At 38.0% G+C, this 26,111-nt stretch overlaps 1 protein-coding gene across 2 annotated transcripts; it reads right to left on the bottom strand.

The window, feature by feature from the left end:
• Positions 1 to 707: 707 nt before the first annotated feature.
• On the bottom strand, positions 708 to 25,793 carry LOC137136793 (pikachurin). 2 transcript variants are annotated; one of them, XM_067522496.1, is made up of 25 exons: positions 25,214 to 25,793; positions 20,770 to 20,879; positions 18,911 to 18,997; positions 18,124 to 18,150; positions 17,892 to 18,009; positions 17,503 to 17,638; positions 15,576 to 15,742; positions 12,859 to 12,971; positions 12,417 to 12,682; positions 11,633 to 11,817; positions 11,261 to 11,361; positions 11,085 to 11,185; positions 10,606 to 10,750; positions 10,195 to 10,384; positions 9,206 to 9,331; positions 8,513 to 8,756; positions 8,291 to 8,402; positions 7,805 to 7,921; positions 7,372 to 7,552; positions 6,978 to 7,001; positions 6,733 to 6,811; positions 6,428 to 6,571; positions 5,702 to 5,785; positions 3,197 to 3,300; positions 708 to 3,085 (listed from the first exon to the last, which is right to left on the bottom strand). In XM_067522496.1, the coding sequence occupies exons 1-25, from the start codon at positions 25,317 to 25,319 to the stop codon at positions 2,934 to 2,936; spliced, it is 3,219 nt and encodes a 1,072-aa protein (XP_067378597.1). In that variant the 5' UTR covers positions 25,320 to 25,793; the 3' UTR covers positions 708 to 2,933. The 2 variants fall into 2 exon arrangements, with proteins under 2 accessions (XP_067378597.1, XP_067378598.1); XM_067522497.1 differs by lacking the exon at positions 6,978 to 7,001.
• Between the last annotated feature and the right edge of the window lie 318 nt (positions 25,794 to 26,111).

Raw genomic sequence — 26,111 nt, 5'->3', positions numbered from 1 at the left:
GTGCTCTACTCTACACATAAATAGACTCAAGAAGAAATATAGATGAAATCCCATAAATTCAATCTGTGCCAAAAATTGTTCCATTTTAATACTTTGTAGCTGATTGGATGGATGGTTTTCTGCAGCTCGTAAGTTCTCACACACACATCTCATAGTATAATTAAAACATGTCATAGACACATGCGTGTAGCCTTGATTTTTGGACAGGGATGACTGGGTTTAAACACCATCATACTAAAAAAAATATAGGAATTTTAAATTTAAATTAAATTTAAATTTTTTTTTTTGCAGATGTGTTTGTGTGAAGTTTTCCATAATGCACAAAAAAACATTTTCAACAATTTGTGATTGTGTAGATTAATAAGAAAACATCCATGTGACTACAAGGACTTTCTCTTCTCATTTTACTTTATATTAAATATGCAGATTAAGGGGCCGGCAGCGGCTCAGTTGTTAGAGTGGCTGCCTACTGACCATAGGGTCAGAGGTTCATGCCCCACTCTTTCCAAACATATGTCAAAGTGTGCAGCGCAGGCACCAAGCCCGGGAGATATTGGGGAGGGTTTCGTCAGGAAGGGCATCCAGCAAAAAAAACAGCATCAAATCAACATGCAGACAAAAATTATCCACTGTGGTGACCCTGAACTCACAGAATTAGCCGAAAGGACAAAAAAAGAAAAAAATTATAAATGAATTAAAATTGTTTTCAAGGTGTTTTATTTTTACACTGTTATTGTTTGATTGCTGCAGAATCCCTCTTACTTGTGTATTTACAGTTGCTGACATTTGATCCCAAGTTTGTTATATTATTTCCTTGCTTGTACAGCTGGTAAAAAATGTTAGGACAGCTGTTAAAGATACAATATGAAAATTTCGTAATTTCTTTTGTAAAGTTCATCTCTTCACCTTGGTGCCGGTCCCGAGCTCAGACAAAACGGGATGGTTGCAGCAGGAAGGGCATCTGGCGTACAAATCAACCAAATCAATGTGCGGAACATGTTCCTCTGTGGCGACTCCTGAAGGGACAAGCCGAAAGCCGTTGATCTATTGACACTTCAATTTATATGTGTAATGCAACTGTGTGTTCTATGGTGAAACAACAAGCATGGTAGCCACAACAAGTAGTGTTTTATACTGGGTTTTTTGAAGTAAGTCCATTCTCCAAAAAATACAAATATTAAGAGCACCTCCATAATGACAAACCATGACAAAACATTGTTATTTAATTAACAGGCTATTTGGTTACCATTTATTTGCAGAATCTGGTTTTTGACAGGCAGCTGTTATTGTGTACCAATTACAAATTCAGTGAATATTTTGCTATTATGTAGCAAAACCGGTTTAACATTATTTAACCTTTGTGTTTCATTATCTTTCAATGGGAAGTGACTTCAAGTCTGTATAATTTTATTTTATTATTTAGGAGGATATTAAGGCTTGCAAAGTTGTATAACCTTTGATATGTGCAGCTTCAGAATCAGGTGATTCTCATTTGCTTGTCCAATTTTAGCTGCATGGAGGTCAGTTCTTTATCTGGCTTCTTTAAATGAAAAAGCTGGCAGTGAGTAGAAACCTAAAACTAAAGCTCTAAATGGATCTTCATACACATTCAATGACATTGTTACTTGCTATGCTACATACATACAATATATACTACATTTTGTACAGTGGATGGTCAACAAATTTAATCATCACTCATTGGGTATCATGTTCATTCACATTCTACAGTCACATGGGATATTTCATTTGGTGCAACGTTTTGGCAGTGTTTTTTTGTTCTTGCCAGCTTTGAAAGGACCACTGGCTTTTTTTTTCATTGCTATCAAATAAACTGGAAATGAGTATAACAATTGATGATTAACTACTCAATTTGATATGAAGTCAAACTTGTGCCTGGACATTGGTGTCAGTTTTGGAATGGCAAAATCAACCAAGAGTAATTAATAAAATCAGAGTAGAACATTCACAGAAAGACCCTTTTAAAGGGCAAAGGTTGGACGTGGGAGAGCAACAAATTGGAAATCTTGCACTTATACACTCAAATTCAACTTGAAGGCTATCGTCCACAGAACTGTGGCTTGTGTCAAATGACAGTACTGTCTCACACTGTTTCTCCAGGATTTTGGCTGCTTCACTGTGTCAGCATCAGACTTCCATGTGACTATCATCTGAGAGTTACAAATAAAGCATATCATAGAGAATACCAACAAAAAGTAGAAGGTAAAAAGAAGCAAGATTTACGTAGCTGAAATCTTCACCATCCCAAACTACCAACCTTTGCAAAAACTTCAGATTTCAAAAATCTGATTTTAGAAAATGTAGTCTATCGACTGGTAATACATCAAAAACAGTAATTAAAAAAATTGAGAAAAATAACAGAAATCCTCTGGTCAAAACTAAATCCTCTACAAAGTAGTTTGTTTCTGCTAGCTGCTCTAGGTCAAGTTGAAGAAAATCTTGAGATGACACTTAATTCTTTGGATATGTTTGTTCTTCTGGCAATCAAATAAGGATTTGCAGTTAAAAAAAAAAAAGATATGATTGGAATCACACCGTGAAAAAATGTCCTTCAAACGTTTTTTCAAAGACCCTCAGACCCTCATTACCCATAATGCTTAGCTTTGTTCCTATCAAAATATTTGTGCTTTGTCAAATCCCCAGCTTGTGCTGCTGTTGCCTTGTGTCAAAACGGTTTTTCAGAGCAATTTGGGAAGCTGTTGGCAGATTACAGCTGAATGCCAGTTAAATGGCTGTTGTGACACAAAGTCTTTTTTCCAGTTTATATGATGTCAGTCGTGACTTGGTAGAAAAAATTATGTTGTTTTTGCTCATTTTGTGATGCCAAGTCCATTTAAAGAGGACAAACGGTGTCGAGGTGTTGATTCCAGTTTAAAATGGTACTGAAAATGGCACTCGCCTGTTGAAGCCATTTTCTAGTTTGAGCAGGTGTTGATGTTCTTTCCATCTGCAGCATCCTCCACTAGTGCTAAGTGATAATCAGTGGAGAGTGTGAAGTGGGACACACATCCCACCAAGCCTCCAATGTACTGTCTGTTTGTGTGAAGGGCTATTTCTTTCATGCCACCTAATAACGTAGAGAAAGCACACGTTAGAGGAAATGCAGTAATAAATGTCAACATTTTTTTATCTACACGGCAAGTTTTTTATACGCTTTTGTTGAGTTATCGTCACGTACCAACATATAAGGGTCCGTTGATATTGAGTTGTCTCATCTTGCCAGGTGACCTGCCTGTTTTTGCTCCATAGTCATCCACTGTCAGCTTCCCTGACTGGCCATCCCTGAACAGATAAGTGATAGTGCTCAACATAGAAACCTGAGAAACGGTATAAAGTTATGACATATCTGCTTTACTTTGATTACACTATTAGTGAGTGATTGTGTTTATTTATGAAGCACCTTTTAAGAGCAGACATGACAAAGTGCTAACAAGTATAGAAAACATAATGAAATACAATAACAAAAAATATAATGAAAACTAAACAAACACGGGTCTAAAAAAGTGGGTCATTAGCTGTTTTTCAAAACAGTGTCTATAGATCTTAAATCCGATAAAAAAGAATTCCATTTTCCATTTTCCATTTCCATTTTCCAAGCCTGGAGCAAGGGACAACCAACAAGTCCTTATCAGAGGACATGACATTTCAACTGGTGATTTAAGGCTGCAGTAGCTCATTCACAGCATGTAGACAGGTATCTGACCAGGCAAGGCTCAAAAAGTAATTAGAATTTTAAAAACTGGATTGTGAGAATGACTATAAGTCAGGGTAAAGAAATCAGGATGGGTGTGACATAAAATCTTTGGAAAAACTTTGTTAAGAGCTACTGTAGCTGCAGCATTTTGATCCTGCTCAAATCGATCCAGCAATGTCTTGCTAAGGCAGGTTAAAAGGCAATTACAGTAGTCAAGATGAGATGATATAAAGGCATAAATAATCCACTCCATTTTCATTCTGGACACATTATTCTTAAGCTCAACAATGTTCCATGGCTGTAAAAAACACGAATGAACCAGGCAATTTGTATGCGGATCAAGACTCAAGCCTGGTCCACGCAGACGCCTAAATTAGAGAGAGTAGGCTTAAAAGATAATGAAAGAGATACAAGATTTTCCATTACCTTTGGAACAAATCCAGCTTGGGAAGAAATAAAAACTCTTCTTTTATCTGAATTCAACTGTAATTATATATAAAATATCTTTAAAATGTGTCCACCTGCAGAGAAGTTCATAAGAAGAAGTTAATCAGAAGTTGATGAAGTAATAGTAGGACACTAACTAACCTGCATTATTTTCCAGATTTATATTAGCACTGGATCACATCTGGCTGCTTGTAGGAACAAAACCAGAGGCTGTAAACACTTAAATCTGCAGTTAGCCCCAGTATTGGGTCGTTATTTAAAAAATCTAGTACTGTATGTTACTCATTATGCTTTTCTGAATTCACGTTATTACTTATTACCTAGTACTCCCTTCAAAAGTCACTCGTTCCTTTACTTGATTTATTACTTTTCCGAAGGTAAAGGCTTTTGTGCGGAGGTAAGAGTCTCACCACTACCACATTTTTAGCCATTTCTCAATCTGTGCTTTTCCGTGTACGTGTGCTCTTGTGGGCTGTGGTACAGGTCAGAAAACCAAAGGCATTCTTGCTCCACTCGTTTTATCGAGAAAGCTTAGGTAGTTGAATTTTGTAGACTAGCCAGGTATCCCAGAATGCATATCACACCAACCAGAGGTCTTAGGTGAAAGTTTGAGCTAGTTTGAGGCTCAGAGCTCGTCAAACTTTAAGTTTTGATATTTTTCTAAGTGTGAAAGTACCCCTAGATTTCTAAAATATGGTCTAGTTATTAAAATTAAGTGTTTTTGTAAATTTGATCAGATGTTTTAGGCACCGTGAGAATCATTCTGCCAGAGAAAACAGTGGTCATGTCAGCAGCGTGCAGCTAAGTCGCTGAGAGGATGGGACTGGTTAACGTCCACCATCATCCTGGGGGAGAACAGACTTATTTCAGTAAAGCTGGGGGGTAGTTGCCTGGAGACTTGTGCATCCCAGTCTGATGCTCTACCTATTGAGCCACTGCTAGCTTTGTCTGCAGAATTTTTATATACTGTATCTTATCATCCACTTTGAAAAAAAAAGTTTAAATATTTTGTTGCCATTTTGTTTAAAGGGAAAGGTACAAATTACTGTGGACTCTCACAAACATTTATTTAGAATTACAAATAGGGCTATATAAATGAAAATAAATTTTAAGTAGTGTTTGTTGTTGTTCTTCTTTTATTGTAGGCCTATCTACAGCCTATAAACGTATGTTTTACCACAATCAGTTACTGGGAAAAGCAACGTATTATTACAGTTATTTCCTAACACCCAATGTACCCCACTGTTTCGATTTCATGTCTTCCGTCCTAACAGTGTGATTCATTTGCACTGCTGTTGCTCAAAGTCTCATGAATGTGTAAATATGCTAAGATGGTCATCACATTGACTTCATAAAGTGATGAATTTTCAGTGTTTATAGCCTTCTTCCTCCATGCAGAAAGGGAAATCAACTGGTGCGGGGTTAATATCAGAGCTGTAAATTTAAAGGAAAAAGAAACATAGCCAAGGGTATTCAGCGAGTCTCACAGAGGACAAGTATTTGACATGATTTCCCAATAAATTAGTATTATTTTTATCTTACCTTACAGCTTTAACTCTGTGCCACTTTCCATCACTGAAGGTTCCGTTGACAACGATGTTAGCCACACCACTGCCCAGGTTATAACTTAAACAATACGGAAACACACAGAAAGTGTCCAGCTGGTTACAAAGGGTGCAATGAGTTCACGTTTGCATGCTACTGCTCAGATAAAGCATGGTACTTTTCCAGTTCACTGTCCTGCATCATACTTCAGGGCTCTCCCTGCCCTTTGGTGGGATCAAAGTCCCACTCCATTATCTTCAACCTCCTCTTGCACTTAGATTTTTTCCTCTCACTAAAATCTGACCTTCTCTTCTTAGCTCCTGTCTCTTTAAGTGACACAAAAAAGAGAGCTATGCAGCATGCAAGACTTCAGTAGAAAAATGTCTTTAGACCCAAAATACTTATGTTTAAATATTTTTGCATCTCTTTCTCTAGGCGACCTCAGAGTAGAACATAATCAGGTTGCTTGGCCAGTGTGGCACCAACATTTCTGCAAACTTCAGCATCAATGAAAATGTATATTTTGAATCCTTAATGAGCATCCATGCAAATCAGATCTTTTTTTGGATTCAGTTTTCACATCGTAACTATGCACACAACTGCATGATGTTTTTTTTTTATCTTGTCTGAATTTACAAAATGTTTGTAATTCTCTCACATTTTTCTATGAGATAAAGATTCCTTCATTATGCTGCGTCATTACACAAACACACAAACAAATACCTGAAGATTAATGCACCATCTTGAAGCCCCATAGACAGGAAGTCACTGTTGGGTCTCATTGGACTGTCTCCTCGCCACAGCAACAAGCCGTCCTTTGCTGTGCTCTTAAAACGCATGAAAAGATTGCTCCTGGACCCAGAAACCCTGAAAATATTTTAAAATTCACTTTCATTAGAAATGTGTATTCATTGAGGAGCTAAAATAGATATATTGGGGTTTTAACATGGAGTGTAATTTAACATAACATATTAATATATACTAAAAAGCCATTTTCAGTCATAATTTATACATATTTCACTACATACCTTTTAAGGATATCTCTGTTGTCATATGTCAAGTAACTTCGACCAATGAACTGTGGGATCTCAATGGCCTCAGTCACAGCTGGAAGGAGAAAACATGTATTTACTTCATGTCATCACAAGATGGCAGTGACATCATGTATCTTACAGCTGAAGGGGGAAGATCAAAACTGATAATACAGAATACTGTTTACTGAACGGGACCATGATGTTAATATATCCTTTTTAATTAATATAGTAAAACTTACTGTTCAAACAGTAATTTCCACACTCTGCTTAGTGAAAGCGTTAAAAAAACAAAGAAAGCAAATAGGCTTTAGGGTGAGGATGTCCAGTAAATTATTCTCATGTCTCAGTAGCTGAAAAAAATCCACAAGTAGACGTAAGATTGTGCTACCTGATTAAAACCACCTATACAAAATTCATTCAAAAACTGCAACCTCTGACAGACATGTTAAAAACAGATACATTTATGTTCTGTGCAACAAACCGTGAAACCACAGTCCAATCAAATTCAAATTCTACCAGCAAACCACCCACTAAACTTGGACGTATTTTATAACTTTTGTAACTCTTCTGTGTTTGCTGACTAAATAATATTTTCAAGTCTTCAAAATATGAGTATTTAACAGTAAAACTGACCTTTCTGGCAGTGGCGGCCATCATACCCTAAAGGGCAGTCACACTCATATCCATCCCATTTTGGTCTGCAGGTTCCCCCATTGGCACAGGGGCTTTCCACACATGGGTGTGCTGAGTTGTCTACATTAACTCCACCAGCAGAGCCAGTCGTTATTGGGATGGTCCGATCATTAAGAATCAGCTAGGGAGGTGCAAGGAAAAAAAAATAGCGAACAGGAAATGGAAGAAAGTCACATTAATTTTATAACTTGTGTTCTAAATTTAGTTTTGTGGATAAGTATGAGGTTTTCTGTCTATTCTTTGGCAGAGTTATCAATTTCACAAGATTTCATGAGAAATTATACTCTTGAAATATTATGAAAATAATTGTATTGCTAAATCTGACTTTTTGTTAAATACAGATGTGTGTGACTGTGTACAAGCACAGCCGTACCTTCTGAATAATTCCAGTAAAAGGCTTTACTACACCTGCCGTCCTCTTGGTTTTCTCATATACTGGTACCCCACCAATATAGAGAGGTGAGCTGCAGTTGATCTGAGTAAAAGCCCCCTGAGGAGACAGATTAATTACTTCATGTCAGCCATTTATAAATAAATCTGGTTAGGTCATCCAAACAAAGTTTTCATGAAGATTAATTACATTCTGTCAATGCTTTGATCATAAGATACTTGACCCCTGATATGAAAGCACAAAGTGGGTCTCTAAAAATCAAACCCAGGGTAAAGGTAGATGTGGGCAAAATGCAACTTAAATAGGAGACCTATGCTGGTCTTCTTTTGCCCAAAGTGTGAATAAACACAGTATTGTTACCTACACAATCCTTACAGCTTAACAAAATGCTTACAAAATGTTACTTTGTGTGTATGAATTTGTTGCCCTCTTGTGGTTGGAAATAAAATAATACAGGAGGCCAGCTACCTCAGCAATTCCTTCCATTGGCTTCTGGCTGTCCACCTGTAGAATACCACTCTTTGCTGTGCGAGACACCCTCAACTCATGCCATGTGTCCAGACTTATTTGCTCTTCACTCCTGCAGGACAGGTCATCACATTTAGCACAGGTGCATTGACTTAAAATATATGAGAGCAGTAGAAAATCAAAAGCAACACAAAATTGAATAAAATTCAATCTAACTAGTACCTTATGACGGCTCCTCCAGAGCCGCAGTCAAATCTGAGCTCTACATATCTGTCCACTAGATTTATAGCCAGGAAGTCTCCGCTGCCTGCATCATCACTGTACAGCAGCATCCCATCGGGCATTGACGGGCGAAACGTCAGCTCGAACTCCATGAAGGACAGATAACTCTGAGAGGACTGAGGCCATGGGATGACAGCGTAAGAAAACACTGTCTCATTGAAGAATGGTGACGACAGAGAGAAACCTGAGGAGTTGGAAAGAGGACATAAGACAAAACAGGCGAAGCAAAACGAGAAAGATCGGAGCCGTGAGAAAGGAAAAGGTATAAGCGTTAAGATGACACATTAAGAGTAAAGAAGTTGATAAGAAGAAAATGGACAGAAAGGACATTATAAGGAGAAAAAGAAAGTAGAACTTTATATTGTATGAGAGCTAGTCTGACATGCAATCAATCCCTTTGCCACTAGAAATAAGAAATAATAATCCTCATTGCTACCAATTTTCTTCATATTGCACTCAACTGTTCTGTAATTACCTTAAAAGGTCTGTGTGACAATCTATGGCAGCCATTGAATATAAAAAAAGATATTTCACTTTCTACTTTCACAGAGGTACAAAACTCCTCTTGTACACAAGAAAGGACTCTGTTCTTGGTGTATGTGTGTGAGAAAAAGAAAATCGGAGTTGACTCACTCTCTTCACAAAGAGCGCCCCTAAAACCAAGTGGGCACAGGCAGATGTAGCTGTCCGCACGGTTTGCAAAGCACACGCCACCATTGTCACAGATGACCAGGTCACACACACTGTCACTGCATTCACCTGACAAGGACATTTAAGAGGATTAGGACAGACTCTGTGTTGTATGTCTATCTATGCAACAATATTTAGTCCATAACTGGATGTAGAAAGGACAGGAAAAGGGCATGTGAGAGCATGAACCCAACAGAAATAATTACTTGAAACTGTCTTTCCACAAAGTGAGTAAAAAGGGGAAATTTAAAAAGGTTAAGATGTGAAAGTCTGACACAGAATCAGGCAAGTTAGATATCTGTCACAGAACATAACTTTTCTGGAGTACAGTGTGTGACATGCAGCATAACAAGAGGCACATTACTAGATATAAAGGTTAGGCTATTTTACTGTATATGCTTTCAGATGAACGCACATTCTTCCTACAATATTGTTCTGTGTTTATAAAGTAACGCTTTGCCAAATCCCCTGGGAATCTTAATTTACCCAGCATTTATCTTTGACAAATTGGCCAAGGACCAATTATCAAAAGCTTTTTGGTCTATTATTGTGAAAAAACAAATTATCAATTTTATTTTTAGGTTTTTATTTTCTTACAATAATATATTAGGATGTTTTGCCTTGTTTATGCTTGCAACTACTTTAACTTCAGAATGAACACGGTTATGGTATTCTTTCAAAGTGAAATAATTCATTGCACAGCCTCATGCAGATTCTGGTTGTGCAATAAAATTATGCTTTATCATAACTCCGAATGAAACACTTGGTAAATCTATCACCTCTATGTATGTATGGAGATGGAAACACTAAAGCCTGGGAGAGACCTGTGCATTATGAATAGCACAGATAAAAATGGTATGACACTTGTGGAAGCAAAAGAAAATTAACATTCATCATAAAAACTCACACACGCATATTTTAAACTTACTCACCTACATCAGCACCACTCAGAGCTCTGCCAAGAGGCCAGGGTCTGATGTCTATGGCCTTGTTGTTTATGGTCAGACTCTGAATGCAGCCAACAAAGCCACGATTTGCCGAAGTCGCCCTCACCAGCCAATAAGCACTAGGGGCTCCACCGACATAAAGCGGTGAGCGGAAAGTGATCTTAGTGTATTGGCCCTAAAAGAGCAAGAGTGAGGTGAAAAAAACCTGATTCATCTTTTATTACTGTCAGCACACTCTTGAGGACCTGGACTAGGAAGTACTGGTGTTTATAGAACACCAGTACTGCTTATTTTAATAAACTTAACCTATTTTTCTAGGTGTACTACTACTAACCAAATGTTGGGTAAATGCAGTATGCACCTACAACCCTTCCTTTTCTGTTCTGTATGTGTTACCTGTGAACGCCCAGATATAGGTGTGTCGTTGTCCATACGGAGCCAGCCACTCATGCCGTCCCTGAAGACAGTTACAGTATGCCACTGTCCAAGAAAAATACGGCTCTCACTAATGATCTGAGCTGCTCCTGTTCCACAGTTAAATCTGTAGAGACAGAACTTAAACAGGTAACTACTATGTATACTCTCATGAAAAATATTCTGTAAAAACAATTAAATGTTATGTTTTCATAACCTATATAACTCTCATTTCCCCCTTGAATTTTTTCCGATTAGGAAGAGTTCAATATTTTTAAAAATACACTTTGTAAAAAAAATAGATGACAAAAGTGATGCTATCATTTCTTAGCAGTAGCTGGAACTACTGTAGCAGCTGGTTGGTTTAGCCTTAAGACTTAAGACAGAAACTTCCAGGCTGACTCCGGTAAAAGCATTTCTAAAGCAAACTCATACAAAGTATGACTCAATACCTTCCTCACCTGTAGTGCACTTTGCCTCGTACCAGGGCCACAGAGGTAAAGTCTCCTCGTCCATGTTCGTTTTCTCCACAATATAGTAACAAACCATCCTCAGAGTCTGCCTGCACCAGAGAAAAACCATTGTCAGCATGAAAAATCAAAGCTAACAAAACATCTTCAACAACACAATGTCTTACCTTGAACTCCAAAGTGATCTGAAACGTCTGGTAAGAGTTTTTCAAGGGTTCAAAGGTCATGTGAGAGTAACCATAGAACCTGGGAAAATTCACCTGTACCACTAAGGAAGCACAAAAGATAAGGTCATTATACGTGTATAATATTTATGATAACAAAGTGTAACATATTTCAGTCCCTCCAGCATTTTGCAATGTTGCGATTGCAACTATTAATTCAACCAGTCCTTTGAGAATGATCCACATTTACCATTTACAAGCTTGAAAATTAAAACATTGCAAAAACCATTGCAACATGCATCACAAACTTTTAGAAAAGCGTAAATATATAAACGAAAATATAGTGAGGCAGAAGTACAACTATGCTTCTCTCACCCTCAGAGCAAGAGTCCCCTCTTCGACCAAGGTTACAGTGACAGCGTGAACCTCCACTGTCATAGTCGCTAAGACAGAAGCTGTCGGAGGGACACACGGTATCATCACAGGTCAGGTCGTACACACGAGGTTCTTTCCCTTTCCAGGGAGACATTGTTGGAGTGGTGGTGGTGGTGGGCAAAGGGCTGTTGAGTTGGATCAGAAAAGGAAGAAAGGTAAGAACGTTTTATTTTCGGGCTTCTGAAGAAACAAGCTTTTTAGTGTGCAAATAAGTGATTTAGCCAATAACTATGTTTTAGCAAGGTATTTATCAGTTTTGCCCCATCGTTATCTTTCTCTAAAATGTTCCTTTCCTTTTGGCATACACTTTTCCCTCTGTGCATCAGGGAAAGAAACAAAACGCAAAAGCACCTCAATACATGCTGTAAATCAGAAAGAGACTAACAGTGTAAATTGATGTAATAGTTCACTGCTCCAGTCACCATCTTTACCAATGATTAAGTGGAAAAGCATAAGGAAAGCAAATTGTAGGTGGCTGTTAGAAAAGACCAGACCACCATGAGAGACAGCAATCTAGTAATCAAACAAAGAAATGGAGCAGCAATAAGAATGATAATTTTTTTAGATGAAAACCCACCTTGACCCCCCCCTTTCTCTCTCCACAGGAAAGGTAATGTTCAACTTTGCTTTTAAAAGAGATGTCGATAGCTCCTCCAGTTGGTGAGAAACACCACTGACATCTTATCAAGACAAGAAAAATCAAGGTTTTTAAGGTACATCTAACCTGGTAGTGGTAAGTGGAGCAGTAGTTGTGGTGTTAAGGGTTGTACTGGGCTCTGAAGTGGTTGGAAAGACCAGATCTGTGACGTCTGGTAAGATGGACGTGGTGGTGGTGGTGGTGGCGGTGGTGCTGGAAACTGGTGGAGCTGTAACATTGGGAGGAGCATTTGTGTTCATACGATAAACAACATTCCGACCAGACGATGGACCCGAGTGGGAACGGAGCTGGGATTTCCTGTTGTCCTGAGCAATGCCTGAGAATGGCTTCAACTAGGAAGCAGAGGAGCGAAGGAATTACAGAAAAAAGATTGAGAGAAATATTTTTGTCTGTACTTTTGTCTTTACTTCTTTTTACTTTCACTCAGCAGCACATTTGATCTCTATCCATGATTTTTGTTGTTTAGTTCGATGTAGTAGACAATTTCAATATTATTACCAAAACCCACCTCTTCAATAAAGATATCATAATCAGAGTCATCAACATCAAAGCCATCATCATCTTTGATTCTGGCATCAGTGCTGTAACGCCCATTATCCCCGCTGCCAACATCTGATGTACCTAAAAAAGAAATTCATTATTATTAAATGTTGGTTATTACTACAAATTCAACAAAAGTGCTTCTTAATTGATGAGAGTTGATGATATTTACATTGATATGACTGATTGGAGAAACAGGTTCCAATCGTTTGAATGGTAAAAATACAAGTCAGGAGTTTATAACTATATTCCAGTAAGGTGCACTATGAAAGTGGGTGCTGTATGATGAGACCGAGACTGAGACCACAGCTGCCATGAAAGATGTCTGGTCTGTGGTGCCAATATTGAGCATTTACATCAAGCAGATAAACCTGGGTCAGTCCCATTTATGACCTGATTGTTTAAGCCAGAGTTTGAAAGGTCATTAGTTAGGTGTGTTAAAACACCAATAAGAAAATAGGGAGAGTGTTAGAGAGATGACAGACGGCACCTTGTTAGCAGTAGGGTAGGGTTCAGTAGGGTTTACTGAAGGAGATGGCTACTGGTTGGTTGTTTATACAACAAATGATAATGGAATGGCACGTGACCATATTTCACTGATTAGGATGATGATGATGATGATGATGATGATGATAATGATAGGTTACAATAGTAACACAGCTGATCCACTGTGTCTACCTGTTAGCCTGTACCAAGGCTGCTGCACCACATATTGAAAGGTGTCTCCTCGATACAGAATAGCACCATAGGCAGCTCATAATGCGCAAAAACAAATCCAGACAGTGAATACAGTTAGTTTTGCATTAAACCAACTGCTAAATGGTGTTTCACCAGCCGTTAATAAATAAATGTAAATGTAAATAAATGGAAATGTAAAATGAATGAGTTAGTTTGAGATCAGAAAATGTATCAGTTTAGTTAGTTTGTACAGAATAGATTTTCATTATGGAGATATTAAAAACATTTATTACACCAAAGGCTTTTTTCCTGTCCTCAGTTTTTGATTTTTGATTTTTATCCCATAAGTTTTGGGTCGCCACATGGATCATTAGTCCGCTTGTTGAATTGGCTCAGTTTTTACATTGGATGACCTTCCTGACACAACCCTACCCAACTTCTACTTCTAAATATAAATACATCAACAAATATATTAAAATATTTAATTAATCAAATATTTCATGTAAAATTCAACGTAAATTTCAATGTGAATTTCTGAATGGGTGCCAAGATTTAAAGTGCTAATTGGTATAGATTAATGACATTAAATCCTGAATACTGAGTGCTGACATTAAATGAGGGATGTGTTTGTGGGGGACTAATTGTGTAACTGCTTTGTGTAACAATAGCCCTCGACATGTACACTCTGCTATTGTCTATTATAAACAGACACAGAAAAGCTAACAGAGAGAGCGACAACAAAAGTTTATCAGTAAAACTCATCCATGGTGTTTACTCAAGCAGTAGTGCACTGTTTTCCTGCGTGTGTGTGTGTGTGCATCCATCAGGATTGTGTATGGGCAGGGAAGGGGTCTAGTATCCCATCCTTAATCCTGTCTGCATGAGACTCCGATGTAACCCGCTTTTATCCCCTGCTGTGAAACCAAGCTTCTCCATCTCTATCTATCTCTATATTCTATCTATCTGTCCCTCTGTGTATCTAATGGTTTCATTTCATTTTGTTTACTGTAACTTTCAGTGACAACTTTTTTTACATAATTTTCTAGGTTTGTCTCTGAGCAGCCTACCAAGGTTCAAAGCACATTACAACAGTTTACAACTGCCTGCTAACACACAGCAGCAGTGTGGCCTGTAAATTATGCACACACACACACACACACACAAACACACACACACACACACACACACACACACATTCAATAGAAGATTATGGCCACAAATGTGTAGGTAAACTACAGTTGATCAATGTAAGCATTGCTATTATTGACTGTATGTGTGTCTGTGTATGTGTGCAACACATCTAACTGAGTGTGTGTTTGTATGTTTTAATATCAATAAGCCCGGACTGACCCCCATTCCCTAAGTGCAACCTGCAGTGGACAACATCAAAAATAATAAAGTAAATGACCCTGTTTCTCCATATCTCCATCATCAAATGCTCTGGAAAACCCAATGATACACTGACAGGTGCTGCCCTACATTCAAGTAAATGCTGAAAGAGGCAAACTGCCAGACTGTAAACTGTGTTTGTGTGTGTTTATTTTTCACTTAGAAATTCATGTGACCTTCATGTGATAATACGAGGGGCTTCTGTAAAGCTTCCTAAAATCAAAAGACACAAAGTATCGAAAATAAAAAATCTCATCTCCAAATAAAAAATATTCAGCTCAATGTGTTCCTAGACTAACTATGCTCTGGATGGTGGGAAGGGTTTAAGAGTACTAGATAGATTAAATCAGATTATGAAGCAAAGACTGACATTTTATTAGTGTTGGTGTTTTTATAATTATAAACTATCATGATGCCTATTGATGCCTCAATAGTATTTGACTTAAAGCTTGTAAAGCATACGCATCTTCACCGTATCACGTGAGCTTAAAAAGTGCGGTTATACGTGTAAATGTGAGGGTAACTTTAGTGATGTTGAGACTGGCCTTGCTCTTAAAACCAGTGAAGAAGCTGGGTCTGAGCTCATGGTTATCACTTCAGAGCAGCTTTTGGCCTTACCAAGAGTGCGCACAGGGTTGTTGATGTGGCTAGGTGGGCTAACTCCATACACATTGACCGCCCTGACAACAAACTGGTACTCTGTTTCCGGTATTAACCCCTTCAAAACCATGGAGTTAGTCTCAATGGGCTCACGAATATATGTCCACTCTGTGTCCATTTCTGGCCTGAAAAAAAGGACATGCATACAAATATGTCAACATAACATGAATAGACAAATAGGTGTTAAATGTGGCACATTTGAATTTGAGTTTTATTTTCCAAATGATTATATAAAAAACAAATCTGGATTCTAACATGATCTCACTTGATTATGTTCCTCCTATTGCTGTAGGTCACTGAAAATATCTCCAAATGATTGCAAAGAGAACAACTATTAGAAAGTGTAGCTCTGAAGCATTTCAAACAATCCTAATGAGAAAATTGTTGAGAATTTTTAGTATTATTTTAATATTTCTGATGTCCTCTAAATCTTACAGCATAGATTCACCAAATTAACGTCAAAGAACTAAGACTGATTGGCTTTTTAGCTTAGCCAATCAGAGTGGTCTCTCACATCAATGGGGCCAGTGTCAACTCAACATGATAAACCAACTGAAAAGCCATCAATTGGGTCCAACAGTTCAGGACACACAAATCTGGTGCAATGGAGGCTCGATAAGGGCTGACGGCCGACCGTCAGCTTGGCATGTCACAGCCCTTAAAGCAGCAGTCATAATAATTCATGGTCCTGATAAAAGTAACGCAAAAAGACAAAATAATGAACTCCTGGACATTATTTTCAGATATCTCTATATCTCCAGCTTCCACCCCAAGCTGCCAAACTAGTGACTAAAGCAACAACAAGCTGTTGAATAGAATCATCTTCAGAACTGCTCAATAGACTCTTTTCAGCAAGCCTTCTTTTGATGCTTGAGGAGAAAGATTAGCCTCTGACATGCCCCTTTTGTGTGGAAAATGCCTCTGCATGCAAAACAGACAGTATCCTCTTGTAGCAACTGATAGTTTATCTCTGCGTCTCTCTGTTTACTCATTACCAGAAAGTTCACTCTGCAACAGTACAGATTTTTATAAGGCTTGTTTCTTTTTATATCATTACGACTTCGTTTTCATTTTTTCAAAAACATTTTTATGGGGGCATTTTTATATCTGCCTTTTTATTTGCATCTGGCAAGTCATCAGTCAAATGAGTATTTTTTTTCTGACATCAACTTCCTTGACATTCTGTGTGTATGAGAGAGAGAAAGAGAGAAAGAGAGATCCACAACACTACTCGACAGAGAATGAAAGCCATTCTTTCTTATGTCCCGACTGATTCTAGTGTCACATCATAAATGGTTACACTGAACAGGCCAGGCCTAAAAAAAGTATTGTGTATTATATTCATGTTACAGATATGCTATTGTTGTTCAGATTTTATTAAAAACATTTCGGTACGTCACATTGCCTCACTGGGTGATGTCTTTCTTCATTCTAAAATGCATGATGAAGAAATGTTTAACAAATGTTGGTCCAGAAGCTTAGATTCATCATAACATTATACATCAGTCTCAGGTATGCCAGTCAGCTGTGCGTGCCTGAGATCTCCTGGTACAATTATGGTGATTCAGAGATTGTGGAGGAACATTTGTTAAATATTTCTCCATCATGTATTCTGGAGTGAAGAAATATAGCGAGTCTGGCTGAAGTGTTTTATATCGTTTTTGGACATCGACGTTTACGGGACAGATGTATAAGCTAATCCAAACTGATGGACACTAAACATGAGTAGAGGTAAGTCATTATTGGTTGTAGTGTTTATATGGAACTGTTTTTGAGCGTGTATGCTCACATGTATGTTCCAGTAAAAAGGACAGCAACATTTTGCTGAAATGAATCTTAAATGCAGATCTTCATGAACTGTTTTTTCTTTTGTAATAGGACTGACCTGATGTAAGCCACCAGGAAGTGAAGGACAGGTGCGCTTCCATCGCTTTCCCCTCGCTGCCATGACAACGCCAGCTCTGTGTCAGATACAGCCATGACAACAGGCTGAGTAGGGGGTGATGGGGGCATGCACATTTCTAATGGCAGAGAAAAAAATCAATTCAGAAGCAGATAATATAGATATAAATAATAGTATAAGCTGAATAATAAGCTGTGACAATTTACATACACTAAACAGCCACAGTGGTGAACACAGGCCAGAATGGGAAAAAAATTTTATGCTGGCCAGGATGAACACAGTGCATTGCAGCCTGCTGACCCCTGTCCACCACACCGTTAAAACAATATGTTTTAATAAATACTAAATGTGGTTGATCAGTGAACGCTCACCTTGTGAAGCGGTGCTGATGTCTCTGGGCATGCTTGGTCTACCCTCCCCTGCCCAGCCATATGCTCCAACACTCACTCTGTATTTGGTGTTCACCCTTAGATTCCCAATGTCCACATCCTAAAAAATAATAAAAATAAGCAAGAGAATGTTAGACTAAGTTACAAATGACAATTGTGATGAAAAGCAGTGACAAGGGTATAATTCATTAAAAAAAAGCTAAAAGATACTTACAAAGCTTGCTTGTCCATCAAATTGCCCCTTAAAGAAAAAAAGAGGAGCGGTATCCATAAATGTTTGAGTCTATCACAATGTGGAAATTGTCATAGTTTATTCGTGGATTAATCCATTTAAAAGCTGAAAAGCAAGTGTGCAAAAAGCTAAAAACATAAAATCTTGGATCATTTTCATTTGTGAATTGATAAATATTTGGTGCTCTGGTATTAAGAAGCAAGACAGTGCATGAAGGATCAACCTTTAATAAACTGTCCATGTTCACCATGAAAATGAGAGTTCTTCCAAAGTATATCAATATATCAAAGATTAAGTATACACGCATCAATCAATCAATACACACACCAATCAATACAACAATCAATCAATACACACACCTTGAATGTTTTAATTTGACTTGTGTTTAGATTTTATCTTGCATTTGCATGTGTTTTTGTTGCATGTTTTATGCCTTTATTTGAATTATTGTTGTGGCAAGCTTTTATTCTTGTCCTGTGCTCAATGTCGTCCTTATAACTTCAACTCCCTGTCCGTAATAAAAATTGGTTTCACTTGGAATTGATTCAATAAATGGTGGGCAAAAAGTGGGACTGAAAAAGTGAGTGTTCAGGAGAATGATGAAAAGCCAAAAGGGGGTTCAAAGTGATACTAGCAAGATGTACATAATAAAGTGGCCAGTGACTGTACATTACACTCAAAATCACTGGCATGTTTTGTACAACTTCACTCCATATGCACAAAATAACACTAACAATACCAACCGCATGTGACTGTCCTAAATACTCACAGTGGTCAGCATGTCCAAGCTGAGAGGCACCTCCATCAAAGATGCTGTACTCACTGGACGGCCATTCCTGATCTCTGTATAGAAGACCTGAAAATAAAAAAAAACACATACAAGCACACATTTATACTAAAAGATGTGAGATTCTTGTTGTGAATATATTTAATTGTGTTTGCATGTTGAGTGCCTGGATCCCAGGACGTGCCAGGAGTGCCTGGACGCCTCACAACCGGTCATCAAAACAAAAGCTCCTGGTTGTAACTTACTCAAACTTTAGGGCTTGGTAACCAACGTGGCAACTAAGTTTTATTGTCCAATACAGTAACAGTGTCCTTCTGAAGGTTAGATCAGCAAACTTTCAAATCTTGGGTTTACAAAAAAATGTGTATTGATTATTGATGTTTCCTGCCTTTGTGCCTATTTTTATTTGATGCATATGTGTGTATAAGTATGGGTGCATGTTTATGTGTACACACTGTGTGTATTGGTAATGTATATGTATATTGTGTATTTTTACAACAGTTTCACAATCATTTGTGTTTGCACATTGCTATAATACAGTAAGCAAATAAATAACCTTTACTTAGGGAGAGGGACATTCTCAAATGTTTCCATGACAGATTGATGCCCATTCATCTTTTAAATTGATCTACTACTGAGACATGTGAAGGACACACATGCATCTCTTGATAAGGCCATACTATGTGCCAATCACTTTTCATACATAGTGAATGTATGAACACACGTGTTTATCTGGGAGTTGTAGTGAGGCTACTGTGGATAGCTGACTAATCCTCTTAGGTCAAACATATGGTCAAAAACAGAGCACATTCAGTCATACTGATCCACCTTTTGTTAATGGTTGAGTCAAAACAAACTAACTAAATGAGGGGAAACACAGAAGGAAGATAATAAACTGGGTTCTAATCAGGATTTGTATCCTACAACAAAAAATGTTAAGCATATGAAAAAGCAAACAAAATGTAAATGCTTGAAAGCTACAGCTGAATTACAGTGTTTTTATTTACTCCACCACCATACTCTATACATAGAGCACAAATGTAGCAGTGCATATCACAAAATTTGTATCCATTAGGCCTCTATGAAGAAAAGCAAATGAATTTAGCACTTTAGTCCTTGCACAGCTTGGCAAGAGTGGAGCAAAACAATCTGTTGACAAGACACTAAATCAAGATTTGTCACCACCTCTTTCAGAGCAGTATTACCTCTGGAAAAGCATAAATTGCAGTGAAGGTGCTCCATCAAAACACGGGAAATATCAAAATATCAATCTAGCCCTCAGGGCCGTCTTACTGAACCGTGAGTTTGAAAAGAACTGCAAATGTGGTGGGAACCACACATCAGATGACATCTGTTCAGAAAAAAAAAATGGTATTTGATTTGTGACCAATTTGGGAAGCAGTTTTTTTGTGTGTCCTAGTTTAAAAAACTTTTTGTGCAATTTCAAAAAAGAGTGTAGTAGGGGTGTGGTTCTTAGCTGACTTAATATTTTCTTTTTCTCTTGTGTCTCAAACAATTGGGTCCAAATAGCAGATGTTACATCAGAATTTTTTTAAGCCGAACAAGGTACCCAAGCAGAAAACCCCACATTGAATTTGATTGCTTTGTGCCTATTTTAACACTACTGTGTTGCTAAATAAGGAAATGACAACTAATATATTTGGATGGATTTGGTTAAACCACAGTTCCCAGAATGCTTCCCAGTATATTTATGCTCATCCTGTTGCTTTTGTGGACAGTGAAGTCCCACATAAATGCCAGCGTGCCAGTAAAATAACACGTGTTTTTCACAAATCACAAACAGTTTTATTTCTGCAAAGTGAGTTGCAGTTTTTTAATACCTTGTATCCAGTGATGGTGCTAACATGTCGTCGGGGCATCTTCCATCGTACGCTAAAGGCGGTGCAGTTGATTGTCTCCAGCTGAATGTCTAATGGAGGACTCAGACGATCTGGTTTATACAAACACACAGAGCAGACGTAAACAGTGAGAGAAACAGAGCATGTACAAAGGCTAATGTGTACATATCACTGTCAGTAGGGAGCTGCTATAGACATTGACTTATTAGCTTTGGTGGATGCTGATACAAAAACAATAATTTAAAGTTTTCATAGCAGCCTGTGGATCTCTATAGCATAAGGTTAGGGTTAGGATAAGTATCTTAGCATTTCATACAAAATCCAACCACAATTAACAGAATACAATTAAAAGCTGATCTAATCTGTATTTTTATATTTACAATGGACAATAAAGCTGTAAATAAATGCAAACAAAAACTATGTGCACTAAGGTATATAATACATGATACATCTACTAAAGGCTGTGCTTTCAGCTTTTTCTTATGCCTGTTGATGGACAAAGAAATCCGTAAATGTAGGCTAATAAAGCTACAATATGCAGCTTATCATATTTAGCATACTTAGCATATTTGTACTAAAACAACAATTGAAAAAAGTTTCATACTGTGTCTTTAAGTTAAAATTCAGGAATAACAGGTTTTTTGAAAACCCATTTACCCTGCTTCATCCTTGTGAAGATTTCTTTTGTATCAGATAAGTATGGAGTATAAAACAAATCTTTCAAAAGAAGTTGCACTTTAAAGTGGAAAAAAATGCCTGTCTATACATAAGTGCTTTGTCAATAGTTCCCTAAGTTTTGAACAATGGCCAATGATGTTCTGAACAGAACCCACACTGCATTTCACCTGAGTCTACTTGAAGTGTGGAAAAAAATAACAACTTGAGATGACATGACCTCAAGTTATGAGGTTTGATGTGTTGGCTCAGCTGAATGTGACTTCAGATGTTATTATTATCATGGTCTGAGTTATTAAATCCCGGGTGCTTCTGTGCCACTTCAAGAGACTGTGATTTTGCTTTCACCATTCAACCGTGGCCTGAAAATACTTCAGGAGGCTCTTATGCAACAAGAAAGAGAAATAGCTGTGGATCATCAATGCTTCTGATGACCTACTGTATATGCATTACCATGCTTTAATGGACCAACATGAGCAGTCAAGAGCCCTTAGAGCCTTATAGTCATACACTGTGTGTCATAATATTTATACAGAGTGGATGATTGCTACATTCAGGCTATCAAAAAGCTCCTTAAAATGCTTGATAACAGTACACAAAAGCACAACATTATGCTTTTTCAAATGAATTTATTTATCAATTTACCTATGTGATTCTTGATATGTCATCATGTGATCTCAAAAACCAAAAGTTTTTATCTCACATGCACTGTTCTGCAGGTAAGGGTTAATGTGTGTATTTTTAAACTTAAAATGAAATTCGGTTTTATAGCCAAACATTAGCCTCAGCTGATTTTTGTCTGCCGAAGTGACAAAAATAGAGTCTTTGCTCGGGACAACTGAGGAGCACAGCAAAGCTAAGTAAATTGAAGTCTCATGTAGCTGCTCTTTTCCACTTTCTTTATTTGTTTTTTATTTCCTATGCTGACCTTTCTCCTCTCCTGTCCTCCTGACTCTCCCCCCGTTGACAACTCTCCTTCTATTTCATATCCTTCTCACTGCTTTTCCATCCATGCAGGTAATTCAATGTGTCAGGTGAATTCCCTGATCATCCATATCTCCCCAGGGGTGTGGACCAGCAAATGTACTGGTGAGCTGAGCTCAAACATTCATAGAGAGGGACCTCTTTCAATCATCTTTTTTATCTCTGTCAACATAAAGAAAGAAACATTTCTGATGGCCCAGTGCTTCAGGTGTAAAAAAGGTGTGGGTACAAATTTGAAACTATCCAATCAATATAAATCCTGAAAGTCTTGACATAAACCTTTGAAACTGGTGAATTGTTTCTGGACTGGGTTATGTGATTAAACTACATTTTGTGAGCGACACTAGCCTGAAACAGGTATTTGAACACATTTGTCTAAAAACAAATGTTATAAAGAAAGAAAAAAAATGAGAGAACCAAGTAAAAAACATTTCTGAGCTTAATCTTATGCTCTGTGGGTGAACCTTTAGTAGTGATTTGCTTAATGCAGGGGAGTAGTGGCTCTATTTAAATGCATTCAGCTCTGACTCACAAAGACCTTGAGCGTAAATCTAGCAACACTTAGCAGCTTGTGGCCATACCCTAAGTGAGGGTCAGAACAATACAACTACAGCTTGACATTTTTGGGTCACATTATAGCTGCTACTGAGAAATTGGCTTTCACTTGTGAAACCCGCGGACAACTTGAAACCTAACATGACTGCGGGGGCTGTTAGTTACATTCATAGTTTTACCTACTATAGTTCATACATGAATAGGACAGCAGATGCCAGATCTCTCAAGTTGCAAATTGCTTCAATATATAGTCGAGAACATTGTTCACAATTTCACCAAATCACACACTCATGTATACTTGATAAAACACAAACTAGCAGTTGCAGGATCTCATACGATAAACCATTTCCAAATCCACCAAGCTAAAATACAAACGATTAGCCACAATCACACACTTATCTGCACTGTCAAAAATCATCAGTTATATGATGTCACCATTACGTTTATTGTTCAGCCAATTGTAATATCAGTATTTTAATATTAAAAAGGCTTTTTTGGTTTGTTACAGGGACTTTCTTATTATTGTGACCAAAAAACTGCTCCGGTGATACAGTACTTGTTCTCACTTGATCAGCAATTATTCAATCTTGAATAGAAATATATAATTTCAGAATAAGCCACCTGTTGTTTTGTTCAGACTCTAAGCGACTGACTTTTGGAGTCAGCTGCACAAGCACTGGTCTTTGAAGGTCTGAGTCATCCAAAAGTAAATGGTAATTGGCCATTTAAACATCGCTTTTATCCAAAGAGCTTAACAATGTTGATTCCCATTCACACACTGATAGCGGTGGCTGCCATGCAAGGTCCCCCCATGACCCACCGGTAGCAACAGGGTTCAGGGTCTTGCCCAAGGACACTTCAAAATGTAGCCGGGAGCAGGGATCAAATCACTGACCCTGTGGTCCATGGAAAACTGCCTTACCTACTGAGCTACAGCTAAGACTGAGACTCTTCTTCAGCTCGACTTGAGAAAAACATATAAACACTGACTCTGAAAATATTAAAAGTAGTCATTGTTGCGTATTGAATTTGAGGTGAGGGATCATTTTAAAAAGATGATTCCCTAATTAACTAAATATCTTACTTTAACCAGGGAAAAAGCTGTCAAAATCCAGAAATGCGGAGACTACCTTGGGAGGGGCATCATTCAATTTGGACCCTTTCTTAATACCATCAGCCTTAAAGGCTGATGTGATTCATCTGGACACCAAGCCCTGCTGACCTTCTCTCTCCCTCAGAATGAGGTCTGAAAGACCTTAGAACAAAAACAAGAATAAATGTCACTGGCAGTCATGAAAACAGAAATACAGCTGTCCTCTGCATGGCAGACTCAACTGTAGTGAGTTTTCTGTGGTGACAGACAGATGTAGTAGGTGGTCTGCTATGGCCTGTAAGTCTGAAAGAGTGAGGGAGGGAGAAATATGACAGATAGTCAGAAAGAGTGACAGTGTGAGAAAAAGGAGGTGATGGAAGGAGGGAAAGAGGAGAAAAGGGAAAGAAATAAGAATGGAAAGAAGTGTTCACGGTGACAGGATAACCAAGAAAGACAGAGACAGAGACAGGTGACAGCGTTGACACCACAGATGAAAAAATCAACATCCAGGGATTTTCTACACAAAGAAAAACACTGATGAGTTTGGAAATGGGTCTAAAATGTGAATGTTTTATCTTTGTTGCTTAGAAGCTTAATAACAATAATGACAGTCGAGTAGTTCACTGATTATGGCAAAGTGTAGTATAATGAGGGAGTTTCTTTCAAATTGTCTAAGTAACATGTTGAACTGAAAAACATCTTTTGCACGATATAGACAGAAGATAATGGCAAAGTATTTAACAAACAAAAAAAGGTTTCTGTTTTGCAGCATTCATCATCATAAACCTGAGCTTAAAGACAAGTTCAAAGTGTCACTTACATTGTTATTAGTTTTGCATGTAAATTGTTGCTGAAATATGTATGATTTGTAAACTCGAATGAGTTGTGACCAACTTTTAAAAAGGGGTAAATGTTACTACTGTAATCAAAAAATGGGAAGATAAGCAAAATGTTGCCCTCATCCATAATGTTTCAACAATACTTCAAATATAGCAGTTTATTAGTAGTAGTAGCGGTAGTAGTAGTAGCAGTACTACTACTAAGATTGTAATAGTAATAATAGTAGTAGCAGCAGTAATAGTAGTAGTGACCCAATAGGTTTTTAACTTGTGAACTCACCGGATCTACGAAGATTTGATCTTCTTGCACAAAAGCAAACGCTGGCCGTGCATGCAGCAAAGAAAAACAAGTATAAAAGACTCCTTTCTTTACATGTAGGCTCCATATCTTCTTCTTCTTCTTCTTCTTCTCCAACGGTCAGATGTTCATTTTAACACACCTTCAAATCCGCCTGAATCTGTATATGTGACCTGGTGATTTTATCCCAAATTATGCGCAAACGCCATCCAACGCCATGCAGGACCTATACCCGAGAGAAAAGGGCAGCTACAGTTTGACACTGATAAGATTACAGTCTGCAAAAGATCAGTGGGACGGACACACTAAGAGACGGACAGACTGCCGCTGTGCCCAGATATGCTCGCTGGCACGCGATGGAGAGAGTTGTCCCAACAATTCACGCGTAATGCGCAACGACTAACACAACTGAATGGTGGGCACGATCATAATTACGCACGAATATCGTTTTGGTGTCACGCTCCAGTCCGAGTCTTACATTTATGGACAACGAAGTTCTACAACGTGGGGCCATTTAGAGCTAAGAGGATAATAAGCGTCTAATCCGCACAGCGGACACAGATGGAGAGCATGTCGACGCACAAGCAGAGGAGCTGCTCAAGCAACAGACACTCAATATTTATCGTGTGTGTGTGTGTGTGTGTGTGTGTGTTAGATCGTCTGTTAGATCACAAGGGGAAAAACAGTGTTTTTATTGTTAAATTTACCCAAACCAACTAGTATGACTTTCTCAAATCCACACACACATGCACATCGTGACCTGGCACACACTCGCTCCTCAAAATCGCCACAATAAAAACACGTGCTAGAATTAACCTTTACATATTTTTAGAAGAAGAGAAACCTGTATCTTCATTGAGCACTTATACATATTGCACAT

This window comes from Channa argus, chromosome 11 (genome assembly GCF_033026475.1).
Source record: "Channa argus isolate prfri chromosome 11, Channa argus male v1.0, whole genome shotgun sequence".
In the NCBI taxonomy this organism is placed as follows: domain Eukaryota; kingdom Metazoa; phylum Chordata; class Actinopteri; order Anabantiformes; family Channidae; genus Channa; species Channa argus.
The sequence above is the reverse complement of the archived record's forward strand: the minus strand, read 5'-3'. Positions and strand labels throughout refer to the sequence as shown.